Source organism: Pseudopodoces humilis, chromosome 1 (genome assembly GCF_049639895.1).
Source record: "Pseudopodoces humilis isolate 2021_Gansu_Grassland_sample_001 chromosome 1, ASM4963989v1, whole genome shotgun sequence".
Taxonomy (NCBI): Eukaryota; Metazoa; Chordata; class Aves; order Passeriformes; family Paridae; genus Pseudopodoces; species Pseudopodoces humilis.
The window spans coordinates 149,334,368-149,350,866 of record NC_142200.1 but is presented as its reverse complement, the minus strand read 5'-3'; the positions used below and the strand labels follow the sequence as shown (position 1 = coordinate 149,350,866).

At 44.7% G+C, this 16,499-nt stretch overlaps 1 protein-coding gene across 1 annotated transcript in view; it reads right to left on the bottom strand.

Moving 5' to 3' along the window:
- LOC102110911 (vasoactive intestinal polypeptide receptor) overlaps positions 1–16,499 on the bottom strand; it is a 97,615-nt gene that overhangs the window by 13,119 nt on the left and 67,997 nt on the right. The window contains exons 6-8 of the mRNA XM_005527783.3: positions 15,993–16,125; positions 3,287–3,440; positions 852–912 (exon numbers count right to left, since the gene is read on the bottom strand). Of these exons, the coding sequence (XP_005527840.2) occupies positions 852–912; positions 3,287–3,440; positions 15,993–16,125 (348 nt within the window). The remainder of the gene's footprint in view (positions 1–851; positions 913–3,286; positions 3,441–15,992; positions 16,126–16,499) is intronic.

The window sequence follows — 16,499 nt, the reverse complement described above, 5'->3', positions numbered from 1 at the left end:
GGGAAGGGAAGGGAAGGGAAGGGAAGGGAAGGGAAGGGAAGGGAAGGGAAGGGAAGGGAAGGGAAGGGAAGGGAAGGGAAGGGAAGGGAAGGGAAGGGAAGGGAAGGGAAGGGAAGGGAAGGGAAGGGAAGGGAAGGGAAGGGAAGGGAAGGGAAGGGAAGGGAAGGGAAGGGAAGGGAAGGGAAGGGAAGGTGCGGGAAGGTGCGGGAAGGGAAGGGAAGGTGCGGGAAGGTGCGGGAAGGTGCGGGAAGGTGCGGGAAGGTGCGGGAAGGTGCGGGAAGGTGGGGGAAGGGAAGGGAAGGGAAGGGAAGGGAAGGGAAGGGAAGGGAAGGGAAGGGAAGGGAAGGGAAGGGAAGGGAAGGGAAGGGAAGGGAAGGGAAGGGAAGGTGCGGGAAGGTGCGGGAAGGTGCGGGAAGGGAAGGGAAGGGAAGGGAAGGGAAGGGAAGGGAAGGGAAGGGAAGGGAAGGGAAGGGAAGGGAAGGGAAGGGCCTTTTTCTGTGGGAGAGAATGGGGTGTGTTTATTAATTCCCTGATGTTTAGTGTCAGTTCTGCAGGGTGCAAAGCTCTGCTCTGAGCATGGGGCCAAATACAACCATCAAGGTCTGCTCAACAATTCCCTGCAAATATCCTGAGCTAGGCACTGGGAAGGAAAGAGGGAGAGTGATTTGCCTAAAATGACATTTCAGGGAGACCTTGGAGCGTTTCCTGGTTCCTGGTGGCAGGGGAGAGGTGCCACTGAGGAGCTGCTGGGTTTTGGGTTACTACAGCTGCAGGGCTTTCCTTGGCCATAAAGGAAAGCAGATTTATAAAAGAAAGATAATTGAGTGCACTTGAGTGCAATTGAGGCTTACCCAACATCGAAAAAGTAAATCCTGACAATAGTCCAGGCAGTGATGAACACGGAGGGGGCACCTGGGGAGAGAAGAGATGGTGTTGCTGTCAGAAATCATGATCAAATGGTTACCTGATTTCATTACCAGGTTATTTAAAATCTACCCCATTCCTCAGGGCTGTTTTCCCTCACTGCCCATCTCTCCTGAGTGACTGATGGGATCCCTTCTCTCAGGGCTGCCAAAACACTTCACACTTTCAACCCTCACATGCCAAACAGGCCACGCTGCCTCTCCCTCCCTGTGGTCAGCTCTCTGCACACTGCACTCTGCTCCCAGCACATTGATATTCCCTTTGCAGTGCCTAGAAAAAGCTTCCAGGGGTGAAAAGCAAGGAATAAGGATCACTTGAGACACCTACAGTGTGGACACCTGTACCTAAGGAGAGGTACCACACCACAGGCTCTCTTCAGCATCAAGGGCAGAATTACATGTTTCTCACACACAGCTCATCCAGCTACGTTAAAAGTTTGATTTAGAACAATAAAAATGAAATATCCCTGGAGTCTTTTGCCCTGTAAGGGAGACTGGAGTGCCAAGTTGACACTCAGCTGTCTGCAGCTGGTGAGGTGAAGCTGCCTCTACTCCTCACTCCATGATCTGCCAGGTTAGGGTGGTCTTGTCCCTTTGCTTGTCCCATCCTTTTGCTGGCTCTTTATTCTCTCTTGTCTTTAACTGGATTTAGGTTGGAAATACACCAAGAAGGACACGTCTGTTCACTCTGTGTTACCTCACAGAGGGTGTACACTTTATTACCAGTGATTTCCAAGTGCAATCATACTAAAGTCAGTAAAAACTGTAATTAGCGCATCCAAATTATTAATTCATGTGTAGTCCATTCCAGATCCATCCCTGATGCTCTTGCAAATGATGGATGACTGAAAGGCCAAAAGTTCTCTTCAGCATTTGCCACGTCCTGGAATTGCCCTTTTGTACCCAAGCAACCTGAGGACACATCAGAGTCCAGGAAATTTCCTTTGATTTAAATCGTCACCTTCACGCATTTTTCTTTAAAACCTGCCAGCTCTCCAGCACTGAAATAAAGAATATCTGGAGCACAAGGTGAGTTTAATGAAGGTCTGACCTGAGTAACTGAAGGAGGACCTGATCCCATCATCCCTCCTTCTGCCCAGAGCGGGGAGAATCATCTCTCCTTTGCAGTGTGAGGCCAAGTGTAGCTCCTGTCACTTTCAATGGAAGATACTCCATGGATAATTGATCAAATCCCGAGCCCAGGTGAGTCCCTGGACATGGCACAATTTTATTTTACCTCTTCTTCTCCAGATTCTTCCCTGCTCTTATTATTTCTGAGTTTCAGCTACTGAGAGCTGGCAGTAGAAAGTTATTTGCTTGCTTAAATGGAAATCTTCAACTAAATGGCATGAAAGGGGAAGAAAGATCTGTGTTTCCTTTTTGGAGAAATAAAAGAAGTTGATCTGGTATGATTAATTTGCATAAGTCAGCAATTCAGTTGTGAGTTAATTTGTGAAGAGCCTGATTCTCTCTTCCTTATAATTTTTCTTATTTTATTTTGTGGTCCTCTATTTATTTTATTTTATTTTATTTTATTTTATTTTTTATTATTTTATTTTATTTTTATTTTATTTTCATGACATGATTTTAATTTAATTTAATTTGATATGTTTGAGACTGGATTTGCATAAAGACTGTGCAGGGAGCAGAAGGTTATCAGCACTAGCACACAGGTGATGGGATCTCAGGGCACCTGGCTGGCCTGGATTCAGTGTCTGGTTCAGTCCAGGAGTTCTGCTTTGCTGGGATCCATCCTTACAATTTGAGATAATCCATGATACCAAATTCGGGATCCCAGTCAGGATCAAAGAATTCCTTCCCAATATCCAATCCAAATCCACTCTGGCAGTTCAAAGCCATTCCCTGTGTCCTGTCCCTCCATCCCTTGTCCCCAGTCCCTCTCCAGCTCTCCTGGAGCCCCTTCAGGCCCTGCAAGGGGCTCTGAGCTCTCCCTGGATCCTTCTCCAGGGGAACATTCCCAGCTCTCCCAGCCTGGCTCTGGAGCAGAGGGGCTCCAGCCCTTGGAGCAGCTCCATGGCCTCCTCTGGTTCTGCTCCAACCACTCCCCATGGCTCTGATTTTGGGGGCCCGATGGCTGGCTGCAGGTCTGCAGGTGGAGTCTCAGCTGAGGAGAGCAGAGGCACAGACCCGCCTGCCCCAGCCTGCTGCTCACGTGTCTTTCCATGCAGCCCAGGACACAGCTGGGTTTTTGGGCCACCCCAAATCCTTCTGGGGACCGAGGGAGGCTGAGTGCTGTCTACAACATCTCCACCCCACCTGAGAGCCCAGGCATCTGTGCTAAATCCCCCTAAAAACACCAGTCAGGGTCCCCTCCTGGCATCCATCCTGGAGGAGATGCCTACCCCAGCCGATCAGGATGTACCACCAGAAGTACTTCCTCTCCGAGAAGAAGGAGATGACCAGCAGGGTGTGAAGGTACAACCCCTCCACCAGCAGCCAGAAGAAGTTGGCCATGACACAGTACTGGAAGAAAACCATCATGGCCTTGCAGCCCACCTGGAAGAGAAGAAATGAGCAGTGGTGAACAGCAGGATGTCCCCACGGGAAAGAAATTTCCACCAAATGACCAGTGAGCCTTGCTCTGGGTGTACCTTTGGGACAGCTTTTGTGCTTTGAACTCCTCCTGGAATGAATTCCATGGTGAAAAGCCAAGTCTACAAAAAGTTGCTCCACTTTAGGAAAAGAAAGACTGGGATGTGTATTTTTAAAATAAAGAATAAGCAGGAGAAGCAGGGTAAGCACACAAAAGCATGCACAGCTTTTATTGCTCTGGAGAGGGAGAGATTTGAAAAGGGAAGGTGAATTGTTTACCTTCAGGAAATGAATAATTAAACACAGTAACTTGCTGTGTGGAGATTTCACTGCTGCACAGGTAATGGGAACAGTTCTCTTAGCAAAGAAATAAATACAAATGGAAATTTCTGACACTTCAGGGAAATTTCTGACACTTTTCACCCACTGCATCATTACACATCCTCGAGAAGTTGACTCAGCAATTGCCCCTTTGCTTTCAGTGGGTCTGCCTGGGTGACACCCTGCACTTTCTGGGGCAAGTGTTTGCTCTCACTCCCTGGCACTTCCCTGCTGTCCTGCACGTGCAGAATGTTTAATTTAGAGCAATAATAATAATAATAACACCAGTGACAAGACCCCATTTTCCCCTCTACTCCTCTCCTGCTGGAAGCAGTTGCTATGAAACACTGGTTGGAAGGAGAAGCATGGAAAGAGTTTTTTCAATGCCACATGTTTTGGGAGGGGCTGTCCCCACCCTCAGCCCTCCCTAAACTCATCAGTGTGTGACACTGGGCTCCTGATAATCAACTTCTGTGCACATCAGCTCCCTCCTGGGAGGCACGGCATAAACACAGACCTGCTGCGGGGTGGTGATGGGGAAGGTGGAGGCAGAGCAGCAAGTGAACTCCCTTCCAACTCAGAATATTCTGTGTGTGACTTCAAGGACTGCCGAGGAGGGGAGGTGGCACAGGGCTGAGCTGGCACAGGCTGGGGATGCAGCAGCCTCACCCTGATGGCAGCACCACACTTGTTTTGGTTTCCCCCTGAGTCTGTGTGTGGCTGTGTGACATTGCCACCCCTCCTTGCTTTCCCCCAAAGCCTGAGTGCCTGCTTGGTGTGTCTGCAGCCAGCAGGGATCTGAATTCCTTTATGGCTTCACTCTCTCGGGGTTTGGCCCTAATTCAGCAGCTCCCAAGGTTTAAACACAAGGTTTAAGGGGGCAGATTTGATGCATCTCAACCACCTGTCTGTAAAACAAAGATTTCCTTTGGGGATTGTACACCAGGGGATCGCTTCTGGGTGGTTGCACTGAGCTGATGGCAGAGGCAGGAGGCTGGAGCACAGCACAAGGGACTGCAAGGCTTCACAGGACAAGGGAAGGCTGCTCACAAACAGTGCCCCTGATTTCTGCCCAGCAGAGACTCTCAGCAAGGGATTTCCTGCCTGACCTTGAAGAGCTATTGCTGTACAGAGAGAAAGCTGGGCTCAACTCAGGCTGTGGCAGCAGAAATTGCAGATCCAAATCCATCCCCTCTTCTCCCACTGCTGTCAAACATCAGTTTTGTGGCAGTCTCTGTCACTAATTCCTCCCTTAAAGTGGTGGTGGCTTGTCACAAAGCTGAGGTGGATCATGGTTAGCAGTTGGATCCGATCATCTCTGGATCCAGATGGTCTTTCCAGCCTTAATGATTTTATGGTTTTATTTCTCCGTGCACATGGGCAGCAGCTGGGTTTTGGCAACTTCTTCTCTGCAGGACCTGGAGCAGATCAATTCTTTGCTCCTTGCTGAGGGATATTTATTTATTTGAGCAGTTCCTACCACTCCTGGGATTTTTGGTTTTACCAGGAGAAAAGACCTTTTTGTGCACCATTTTGAGTGCATGGCAGTAACGCCTTGCAGCCAGGGATCCCCCGTGGCACAGGGGAGTTCTGCACTGGAACAGAGCTGGATGCAATGTCCTGTGCTTAAAATTAAATAATGACATTTTTCCAGTGCCTGGGCTTGTTACTGTTGCCTAAAGTGGGTAAGTTTAAATCAGGTATTTCTATGAGAGGTGCAATTATCAATGATCCCACTGATCCTTTTTGTGGCACATTTGGAAAACAGCCCTTCCTGGCTTTTGGGAAACTTTATTCCATGCAGCACTTGGTAATGGGTATCCACCTTCCTGATTGATTAAATTCAGCCTCAGAGAGGCTGGTTTAATGCTGGGGAATAAAATCCTCTTTTATGTAAGATTCCTTACCCTTTAGATGACAGGCACAGGGCAGAGATGAGCCATTACAGCTCTAGAATTTATTTTCTTTCATAAAGAGCAGACTTCATGATGTGCCACTGTTGAAAAACTAACACGGGCTATTTTTAGCACAGACATTTTCAAGAGGAAAAGCTGAATTACATCACTGCTTCTTCTACTCTCTATTCTTCCACAGGCTCCTTTACAGCTTATTCCCTTGCCCCTCCTCAGGGATCTTGCTCTGCTCATGTCCACAGGAGATGTGGCAGTGAGATGGGTTTTCCCTTGATTTTGTGGAGGGCACATCTACTCAAGCGGCTCCTCTCTTGTTCCTCTCGTTAGAGATGCATCAGGCATGTGCCATTTGCTTTCCCCATGAAAATCCCTCCCTTTCCAAGTGTGCTTCCAATGGCTGAACACTGGGATTGGCTCTGCCTGCGTTGGCCTCTTCACCCCTCCTGACAAACTCCTTGGCCCCAACACATTTGTGCCTCTCTGCAAATTCCTCACGGTCAATAAGAACATTTAATCTTGGTTATTGTAGAAGTTTGCTTGAGGATGGGGCCTGTCTTAGATCTGCTCAAGGGATGTCAAGAAGAAGAGGCAAAGAGAAGGGACACAGGGGTGGGAACAAGAAGACAGAGAAACAACCCTGCCAGGCTTTTTCCTTGTGCCCAGTAGCACATTTTACTTTTGGATAATGTTAGCCCTGAGAAAAACATCTTTCTCTTCATTTTTTAGGTGGGCCAACTGGTCACTACATCAGTTTTATGGCCCACCTATAAAAATACAGTTCAGATGCTGGAGGCACTAATTAGCTCAGAGCTAAATGTGCACTAAATATACATTTATCATTCTCCTCAGTGGCCATAACTCATTCATAACTCCTGAAGGATGTCAGTCTGGACCAGCTGATGAATTTCTCAAACTCAATATGAACAGCTTAGCTGGACAGGAATTGTCCTGAGTTTTTGAGGTGCACACACACCCAACACACATCCATGATCCACCTCCTGTGAATGCAATAAAAACTCTATAAAAAAATGCAATCATCTTCACAGAAATGCCAACACAAGCCTCCCTTGCCTTCTTTAGTAGGGATATGGCTTGTTACAGGTCTAGGATTTGGGTTCAGGAAGGATTTAGACCAAAGAAGTACAAAGGAGCACTTGAGTGATTGAAATCCCACCTGCCACAGCTGGACTGGGAATACTGGAGTCTCACTGCCCCAGTCACAAGAATTCCCATCACAAGACCTGACTTGTCCCTCCCTGGGACAGGGCAAAAGGAAAAGGATAGTACAGAATCATGGAATAGTTTGAGTTGGAAGGGACTTTTTAAAGGCCCTACCCTGTCCTGTGTATGGACACAACCCCTGTGCAGACCCCACGTTCCTCCCTCGTACCCACAAACTCTGCAGCTTCCTGTGGTGTGGGAGGTTTGGAGCAGGGCACCAAGACATATTTATATTTAATATATAAAGATATATTAAAGACACCCCATGCAATCCTGGTCAGTGATGCAGCTCCTGGCCATTATTTATGGAGTTGGGACACTGCATCCATCAAAAAATGTGGGCTCAGATTTGCCTCAATCCATCAATCATGAAACCTTGAGACCTGAAAATCCTCCTTTAATCCTTGGTGCTGTTACTGGGGCTACCACCAGCGCTGCAGCAGGAAGAGATTTACACTGAGATTCCTGCAGGTCTCTTCCACAGAAGACTGATAAAAAGTGATTTTCCCAGTGACAGATTTATCAGGCACTTTTGTTTTATGTTGCCCAGAAGACACAACCTGTGGGGAGGGCTGCTGACTGATTTGTGCTGCATTTGCACACAGCAAGAGCTGATCTTCTCCCCAGCCTGGTCAAAGAGGCTTCCTTGACCTTATTTAAAAGCTTTTCATAGATCCCACTCATGACCTGGAAGATGGGATAGATTTGGAGATGATGAAATTAAGTATTTCCAGCATAGGGACAGGCCCAACCCTACATCTCCATATATGTTCCACTTTAGTTCCACTATATATAGTTTTATCCACTATAGCTCCACTTTAGACACTCATAATAATAATTAAATTTAGGAATACATCACTTTTGAGCTGTTCCCATGCCTTGTGTTGAGACATCCACTGTAACCAAAGCATAATGAAATCTGTAATAATGGTCCAATAACCAAATAATTGCTCTGCTTGTAAGGTTACACAACATGATTAATTTCCCATCTCACTATCATGGCACTGGAATTCATGTAAGTGTCAAATTCCCAATAAGTTTATAATCTAACTGCTCTGTGCATGGCTAAACACAGCCCATTAATTTCTGTGCATGTGGCATGGAGATGTCAGGATGGACTCGGTTTCCAAACACGTGGTTTCAATTTTCACAGGGGATTTTTCTCTGCTTTTAACTTCACTTTTAGCTCACAAAATCAGAGAATCATTTGGTTTGGAAAAGACTTTTATTATAATTGAGTCCTACTGTAAATCCAGCACTGTCAAGGCCTGGATGTCCCCAAGTGCCTCTTTTAAATCCCTCCAGGGATGGGGACTCCACCAGTGCCCTGGACAGCCCCTTCCAATGCCTGACAACCCTTTTGGAGAAGATTTTTTTCCCTAGTATCAAATCTAAACCTCTTCTGATGCAACTTGAGGCTGTTCCCTCTCCTCCTGTCCCTGTTCCCTGGGAGCAGAGCCCGATCCCCCAGCTGTCCCCTCCTGGCAGGGAGTTGTGCAGAGCCAGAAATTCCCCCTGAGCCTCTTTTTCTCCAGGCTGAGCCCCATTCCCAGCTCCCTCAGGAATTCTCCAGCCCATTCCCAGCCCCATTCCCTTCCCTGGACACGCTCCAGGCCCCTCAATGTCCTGCTTGTCCTCTCAAGAAGGGATTTTTGTTGTCTGAAGCAACCTTTCAACTTACAGAAGCCAAAGGCTAAACCCCTGCTGACTTTAAATTTCATGCTGGAGGCTGAATTTGTAGAAATTTGGGAAAGAAATTGTGGGCAGAAATAGAATAGAATGGTTCCCTGGTGGGTGGACTCTGTTTGCCCAAAAATGAGCTCTTGGGTCAAATCAATTTGCTGGGCCAAGGAAAAAAGAGGAAAGGAAGAAGGATAGTAGGAAGGGAAAAAAGGGAAAAAAATCATAAAAAAAGGAAAAGGAAAGGAAAGGAAAGGAAAAGGAAAGGAAAAGGAAAAGGAAAAGGAAAAGGAAAAGGAAAAGGAAAAGGAAAAGGAAAAGGAAAAGGAAAAGGAAAAGGAAAAGGAAAAGGAAAAGGAAAAGGAAAAGGAAAAGGAAAAGGAAAAGGAAAAGGAAAAGGAAAAGGAAAAGGAAAAGGAAAAGGAAAAGGAAAAGGAAAAGGAAAGGAAAGGAAAGGAGAAAAAGTGAAAGAAAAAGCAAAAGAAAAAATGAAATAAAAAGAAAAAAGTGAAAGAAAAGAAAAAAATAAAGAGAAAGAGGAAAAAGAAAAAGAACTTATGATAATTTAGGCTTAGGACACCCAACCTTTGCTGTAACAACAGCAAAAATGCAAATTAAAAACAAACAATCCAGACTGCCTGGCAAAAAGCCACCACCTTTATTTCTTCCTCCAGTTTAACTGCAGTTGCAGACTCAGGTGGGCAATAAAAAAGCCCCACAAAGTTTATGTCTGATAAAGAAAGTGAATTGTCTTAAATACTCAAATAAGAAAAGTCCTCCTAAATCAGTTGGGTGCCTTTGACTCCTTCCCTCCCTCCCTATCCCGGGGTGTGACAAGCAGGGTATTTCAAACAAAAAATTGCTGCACTAGTTGGGCTCTGCAGGCTTTCCTGGAAGATGCACAGAAATTTAGGATGTTGAGAACAATATCTGTGAAGGAAGAAATGTGACTCAAGAAATTCTTACAAGGCCATCTTGAAGCAAAGCGGCTCACGATGGAAGCACATAGGCTCCAGTTTGAAAGTCTCTGTTAAAGCAATTTATGATCTATCAAGACTTATGAAAAACAAAAGACCTTCATGGGAATAGCAATCTTATGTCTTGATGATGAACCTTTCAGAGGCTTCAGCTATATATATATATATATTTATATAGTATTAAGAGCACAGACAGATCAATTTAACTGGATTCATGTTCACGCTCTGTCTCAGGCACAGAAAGAAGTCCCAAACCCACATTGTCCCTGTTAATTCCTGCTCTGCACCCATGGTGCCCCAGAAACATTATGCAAGTGCACCCTTAAAGCCTGGGCAGTGGCTAATTAATTCAATTTATCTTAACCTGCTTTCCTTCAGGTCATGGTCCATTATATTTTCATGCATCCATCATTGCCCCAAGAGCACCCCCTGAATCCTTGCCTCGTGTCAGCTGTCATTGGGCAGTTTATGAAGCCATTATAACCTGGATTTGTGTCTGGGCTCGTGGATTTGTTACCACTCCATAAAGCAGAAATTCCATTGCCAGGTGGACGAGCTGGGCTGTGCAGCCTGACCCAGGCACACAATCCCTGCCTCAGCCAGGTAAGGCTTTCCTGCTCCCATCACAACTGGAGTAGTGGGGATATCAGGAAGAAGCTTGTGGATCTATTTCTATTTCTTTCCTGTCCCTCTTCCACCTGTGACAATGCTGGGCCATGAATGAATCTGGATGGAGTATTGTATCCCTCCTTGGAGAATGATTTCTGCAGAAAGGGCTCAATCCAAACTCATGTGAAATCCAAAGTCCCGAGAGATAAACTCGGCTTTTCTCTGCACTGTCACTGCTCAGTGCCAGCTGAAAGCCAGCTGAAAATGGCAAGGCATTTATAGAAACAGAACCCCAGAATGGTTTGGGTTGGAAGGGACCCTAAAAATCAACCAGTGCCACCCTCTGCCATGGGCAGGGACACCTTCCCCTGTCCCAGGGTGCTCCAAGCCCCGTCCAACCTGGCCTTGAACACTTCCAGGGATGAGGTGAGGATTTTCAAGGAAGTTACATGAGACAGCCTCTATTTCATGTGCAAAGCATGGCAGGGGCAGATCCTGCACTGATTAAAACAAATGGAGTTCCACCAGTCAATTTTGTATTAAAATAAATGGAGTTTTACCAGTTTACACCAATGACAAATGTGGTGCACATTGCTGCACTTCATGCCTTGCCCACTTCCCATGCAGGCTCCCTCAAATCCAACACTGTCCTGTTGGATTTTGGAAGAAACTCTCATGTCTGCTTTCATGAGAAGCCACTTTAAGCCCCATGGCTGTGATCCTCAAGGCCATTTAAAAATTTCCTTTTGCTGATTTTAGCAGGGGTTATGTAACTGTCAGTCTTGAAGGACTCAGCCTTTCTATTCTGTCTCTCAGGAATTCTTGTTTGATTTTTGGGAGCCGTCTTGTGAGTGTTTCTGAGATGCTGATTAGCTCTGGCTGGTCTAACCTGGGTGTCAGACAACTCAGAGTTGATCTCAGACGTAAAAATAGAATTATCTTGGTAAATGGGTTAACTGTGCCTGTTTTGTGCTCATCGATCACAGGATAATGGCACTCATGAGCGCATCTTCAGTGCAAAGCCAAGTCAACCACAAGGCAGCAAATAAAAAGAGAAGGTGATTGGGGTTTTAATAAAGCTCTTCCTCAGACTTTTCCCATTTTCCCTCTTTTTTGGCCACTGTGGTGTGTTAAGGTGCCAGCCCACGACGGTGGCACTGCTGTGTCCAGGATTACAGGGTCACTTAAGTAAAGAAAATTCCTCCTCCAGAGCTCTGCCACAGTCTGACCTTCTGCCTCCATTCCTGGGTTATTTCCAGGATACCTCCATTCCTTCCCTCTTCATTTTTTTTCTGTTCTTTTGCATGATTTACAGGACCTTTCTCTAGGGCTCATTTGGGTTTTTTTGTTTTGTTTTGTTTTGTTTTTTTCCTTCCCTTATGTTTTGCTGTAAACCTCAGATTGTAGCAGTGATGATCAAATATGACCCAAGGAAATAAATGACTCTCTAATATTTGTTTTGCTTTAACACAAGTGCATAAAAAACTTTCTACTGTTCCATTTCTCCACCAGCCTGCAAATTGTGGTGCTCCCACATGGATCTGAGTAGCCTCACCACTGGAAATTAAAATGTATCTGTCCTCAACTTCCATAAATAAAAATAATTTAAGGGCCTGTAGCTGTTATCAGTTTGTCCTGAGGGAATTAATGTAAAAAAACCCACATTTTTCACTCTTAAAATATGAGATATGCATGTAAATTCTCAACTGCTGAACTCCCACTCTCTTCTGCAAAAAATAATTTTTGAATAGGAATTTTTTGTTTTACTGGAATAATACAAAAGGGAAAAGATAAATGATGTGATCTCCCTTGGCTGAATCTCCAGCAAAGGCAAATTTGCAGAACTCAGAAAAAAGTCAGCCTGAATTTAATCTGTAGAACCTGATCTTTGTTTACAGCAAACTGTTGGGCTGGTCTTCAGCAAGGCTGGAAATATAAGTAGTTCATCATTATTATGCCATCCAGATATGGCAGTAATGAAACAATATCAAAACCTATCCCTAAACCCACAAAAAATTAAATGAAACAACATTTGAAGTGTTCAGTTCAATCCTTCTACCACATTTGTTGTTTTGACTGTTGTTTTTTGCAGGGTGTTCCCCAAGGAGAGAAGGAAAGGGGAAGATAAGTTATGGGAATGCCAAAAGGGAAGGGCACTAAACCTAAGGAAATCAGTGTGGAAAACTAAAACTTCTAAGGAAGCCTCTTGAGTCTGGCAGTGGGAAAAAAACCAAAATCAAACCAGAAAAAAATGAAGGCAAATCCAAACTGTAAAATGGTGCCATTTTTCACACTCTATGAACAATCTGCAGGTGGAACAAAACCAGGTGTGGTGAGTTCTCCATCAGAAATGCCCAATTAGTGAGACACAACACAACCTGGATGAGTCAAAAACCAATAGTTATTGAAGAAGTCTGAGTGGGTGGCTCCACAGAGCCTGATCCACATCCAAGTGCTTAAAGCCCCAGCTGACAAACCCACTGCAGCAGGTGCCTGGTTTTAATCCATTTAAGCCAATAGGATGATTCAGTTACACATAATTACAACTAAAAAGCTGCATAAATACTTTATGAGAGAGAGGGAGGAAGTGGGTTTGGTCTCCTGATGGTACCTTGAGAAAAACGTGTCAGTGTGTGGCCATCACATCCCTCTGCTGTTTGTACCCCTCTAGAAAATGCAGAATTTTGTTTCTTGCTGGGAAATCCTACAAAAATCCACTTTTGGAAGAGGTCAGACTAAGGAACCATGAGCCACAGTTGTGCCTAGAAACAAATCTAAACAGATTTGGACACCTGGCAAGAGGAGAAGGAGTGAGGGATGTTTACGAAGCCACCGGTGTTGAGTTTCCTTGGTGCGGGGAAAGGGGCCTTGTGCAGATTCTGGGATTGAAGATCATTTAAACCTGCTCTATTTAGTCATAAAAACAAGCCCTGCTTGCCAGCTCAGGGTTTCTGACCAATGAAAACAGGTTGAGTTTTTCAGCCAAGTATTTTCTTTCCCCCAGGAGTGAGTTTATGGATAAAGTAGGACCAAGGAATTCAAGGAGGCTCTGGATGCCACACATCACCCAGTGCTGGCTCACACCATCACTCAGTGATGCTCATCACATATATTTTGGCTGCAGTGGCCCTGAAATGCTTACAGCCACATTCTCAGCCACTGTGTCCCATAGAAATGCTCAAAAAATTCATTTTTTGCGGTTTTTGTTCATGCTGAACTCAATGGCAATCCAAAATTCTTTGAGTTTAAAATGGTGGAGAGTTAACACCATACCTGAAGTGTTCCAAACAAGGTAAAATGAAGTAAAAACACAGTAAAGCCTATTTAAAAAGTGTTTTTTTTTTTTTTTTTATTACATATACATCTTTCTGTGTTGGAGTTCCTACTTGGTTGAAGCATTGACACATTTGCTGGTGGAGAGCTTAATGCATTTTTGTGTGGCTGGAGCACAAAACATAATTTAAAGTCTTTTTACTGCAGCAGGTACTATCAAATTGAGGACTTTGGTGCCTTAATCAGAAATGCTGGGAGAGGTTTCTATTCATTTGGATTTTACAGCCCTAAGTCCGTTCTGGAAGTGTCTTCACCCTTTCATTCCCTAAAGGAATGAGTGAGATACTTTCTCTCCTAATGAAACAATTTTATTGCTTTGGGTTTGCCCTGTTCTAACCCAGAGTGGCAGTGAGAGCATCCAGCAAATCGTTTGTTCAAATCTCTCTGCAGACTGGATGAGCTCAAGGCCACATCCAGCCATTACACACACAACCTTCAGTGAATTGTGGATAAAATCCTGAGTATGTGAATTAGCACCAGCTGTCCCAAGTCAAGCTTTATCCTGCAAGTTCAAAGCACAAACTTAAGCCAACCTAACCTAACCCAACCAACCCCACAGGAACACAATGGATTTTATAACAATTTTTCCTAACAGATGAATGTTAGGAAAGGCATTTTGTGTCAGTACTTCTAGACTGTGACCTAAAAGTTGCCCTAAATGCTGGTTCAAGACTGTGCAGATTTTGCAAGGGGTATTCTCAGCCTAATGTGGTGGTGACAGATTTGTCCCACATAATTTTATAACAATTATCATCACCCAGCCAGTCACCCTGAGCTGGCAATTAACTTAAAAATCTTCTGATGGGGAGAAACACAAAAATGTTGTAGCCATGGGGCTACCTGAAAGCGCAGGTATTCTGGATTCTGCAGGAAAATTCTGTATTTACACCCAGAAATGTTTCTGGATGGATGAGAAACAAACACTTCTCACTCAGCTCTCTGCAATTGTGCCCCAGTCCTGACCCAAAAACCCAGTGCAAACTGGATCCCAAAACAGGGATGAGAGGTTGGCTCACACTCCATGGCCTGTCCTGTCTTGGCTCCTCTGCCAATTGTCACAGACAATTATTCTGTGGCAATTTATTCCAGTTTCTGTGTCTTTCTACCCATTCATGGACCTTCTCAAGAAAATCCCATTCCAAGAATACAGATGCCAGTGAATCACAGAGAGGAGGAAGCACACAGGGACATTCCGAAGGGAATGAATCATGCTGCACACAGTTCTTGGGAAAAGCTGAGAGGAGGCTGCTCCGGGATTCAGCTGAGAGATGCTCAAGCAGAAATGTCATTATAACAACAGAGACAGGACTCAGGGTAAGGATACAGGAAAGCCAGCAACCAAGGAAGAAACTGGATGGATGGGAAAGAAAAGAGAGCCTTTTTTTCTGGTGCTATATGACATAAAAAACAGGTCCAGAGGGATCTGCTAGAGTGCTGTGCCCAGTCCCCTGCTATTATCAGCAGGCAGCTCATCTAATGCTCTGAATTTACTATGGAGGGCTCCTGTTTGTCTTTTTTTATTTATTTATTTTTTCCTGGATAACTTCTGATCACATCTCTTCATTTTGGTGATTTCAATTTCCTGCCTAAATTTATTCATTACTGGTATCCTCTTACGTCAGTGTGGCCTTTAGATAAACAGCCCTTCTCCCTCCTTAATGTTTGCTCCAGCTGATAACACTGAGTTTGAAAGGCAAAAAATAGCCCAACTCCTTTAATGCCCTTATTTATCATCCCAGTAGGGAAATCTCACGGTTGCAGACAGCGAGCGTGGGACACTGATTCCAATGAAAAATGGATGATGATGTGTGCACATAGATTTCCTGCCTGAAGTCCTGCAGGGATCAGGTCACTGGAGCCCAGAGAATCACCCACGTGCAGCTGCCTTCTCCCAAAGGGTTGAACAGCATTCCAGGCTCCAGGGAATTGATTAATTAGAGCCCACTACCTGTGGATGCACTTTACACACATGGCTCATGTGTAGGTGCTTACCCCATAGATAAATAAAATTAGTTATGTGAATTTGGATCTGACTCCCATCCTCACTGAAGGAAAAGGTTTTATTGAATCCCTAATCACAAGCCTCCTTAGACCAGGATCTCCAAAAAATTAGCCTGTGGCTGGGAGATGGACACAGGACTGACAGGAGCCCCAAAATCCTGTACAGCCTCACTTGTGGGTTTGACCTGATAAAATCCTTAAAGTTTGAAAAGGCCTCTAAGACTGTCAAGTCCATAAAATATAAATATATGCATTTTGGGCTCTGATAATCAATTTATTCCTTCGCCATATAAATCAAATGGCAGCAATCATGTTTGTTTTTTCTTTCCCTTTCAAATGACAAAATGATTTGAAATCTTCCCAAAGCACCGCCCCACGTGCATTTGCAAGGTAAAATTTGGTGCATTGTTTAAGAGGGGCAACAAAACAAGGTGGAAATTTCAAAGTTCAAGGATACTTACTGAGCTCACGAAGCAGTGCTCGGACTCCCCACTTTCAAACAGGATGACATCCTTTATGAAGACTGCGATGGCTCTCATGATGAAGGACATGAAGAGGTGCATGTGAATGTAATTTCGAGTACAGTGTAGTTTTCTGTTGGGAAGAAATGAAGCATTTGTGAATAGCAAATCTTCTCAAAAGCATTATTTTTATATTTAAATGCTCCTTCTACCATGACATAGAGTCCCAATTAAACATTAGAAACCCTGAGACGGGCTCTGGTCTGATAACCATAACCACAAATCCACTTAAGCCTCTTTAATTCCACAGAACGTGGCAATCCACAAATCTGCAGCAGTACTGCTGCTTTTTCAGTCCTCAGAAAAACAGGAAAAAATACAGGATGACAGAAAACAGGTACATCCCACTGCTCTCCACAGGAAAAGAAATGTTTTTGACTGAGCAGACTGTGCTCATGATAACATTCTGTTTTCTACAGAATGTTTCTGCTGCAATAATTCTTTTCA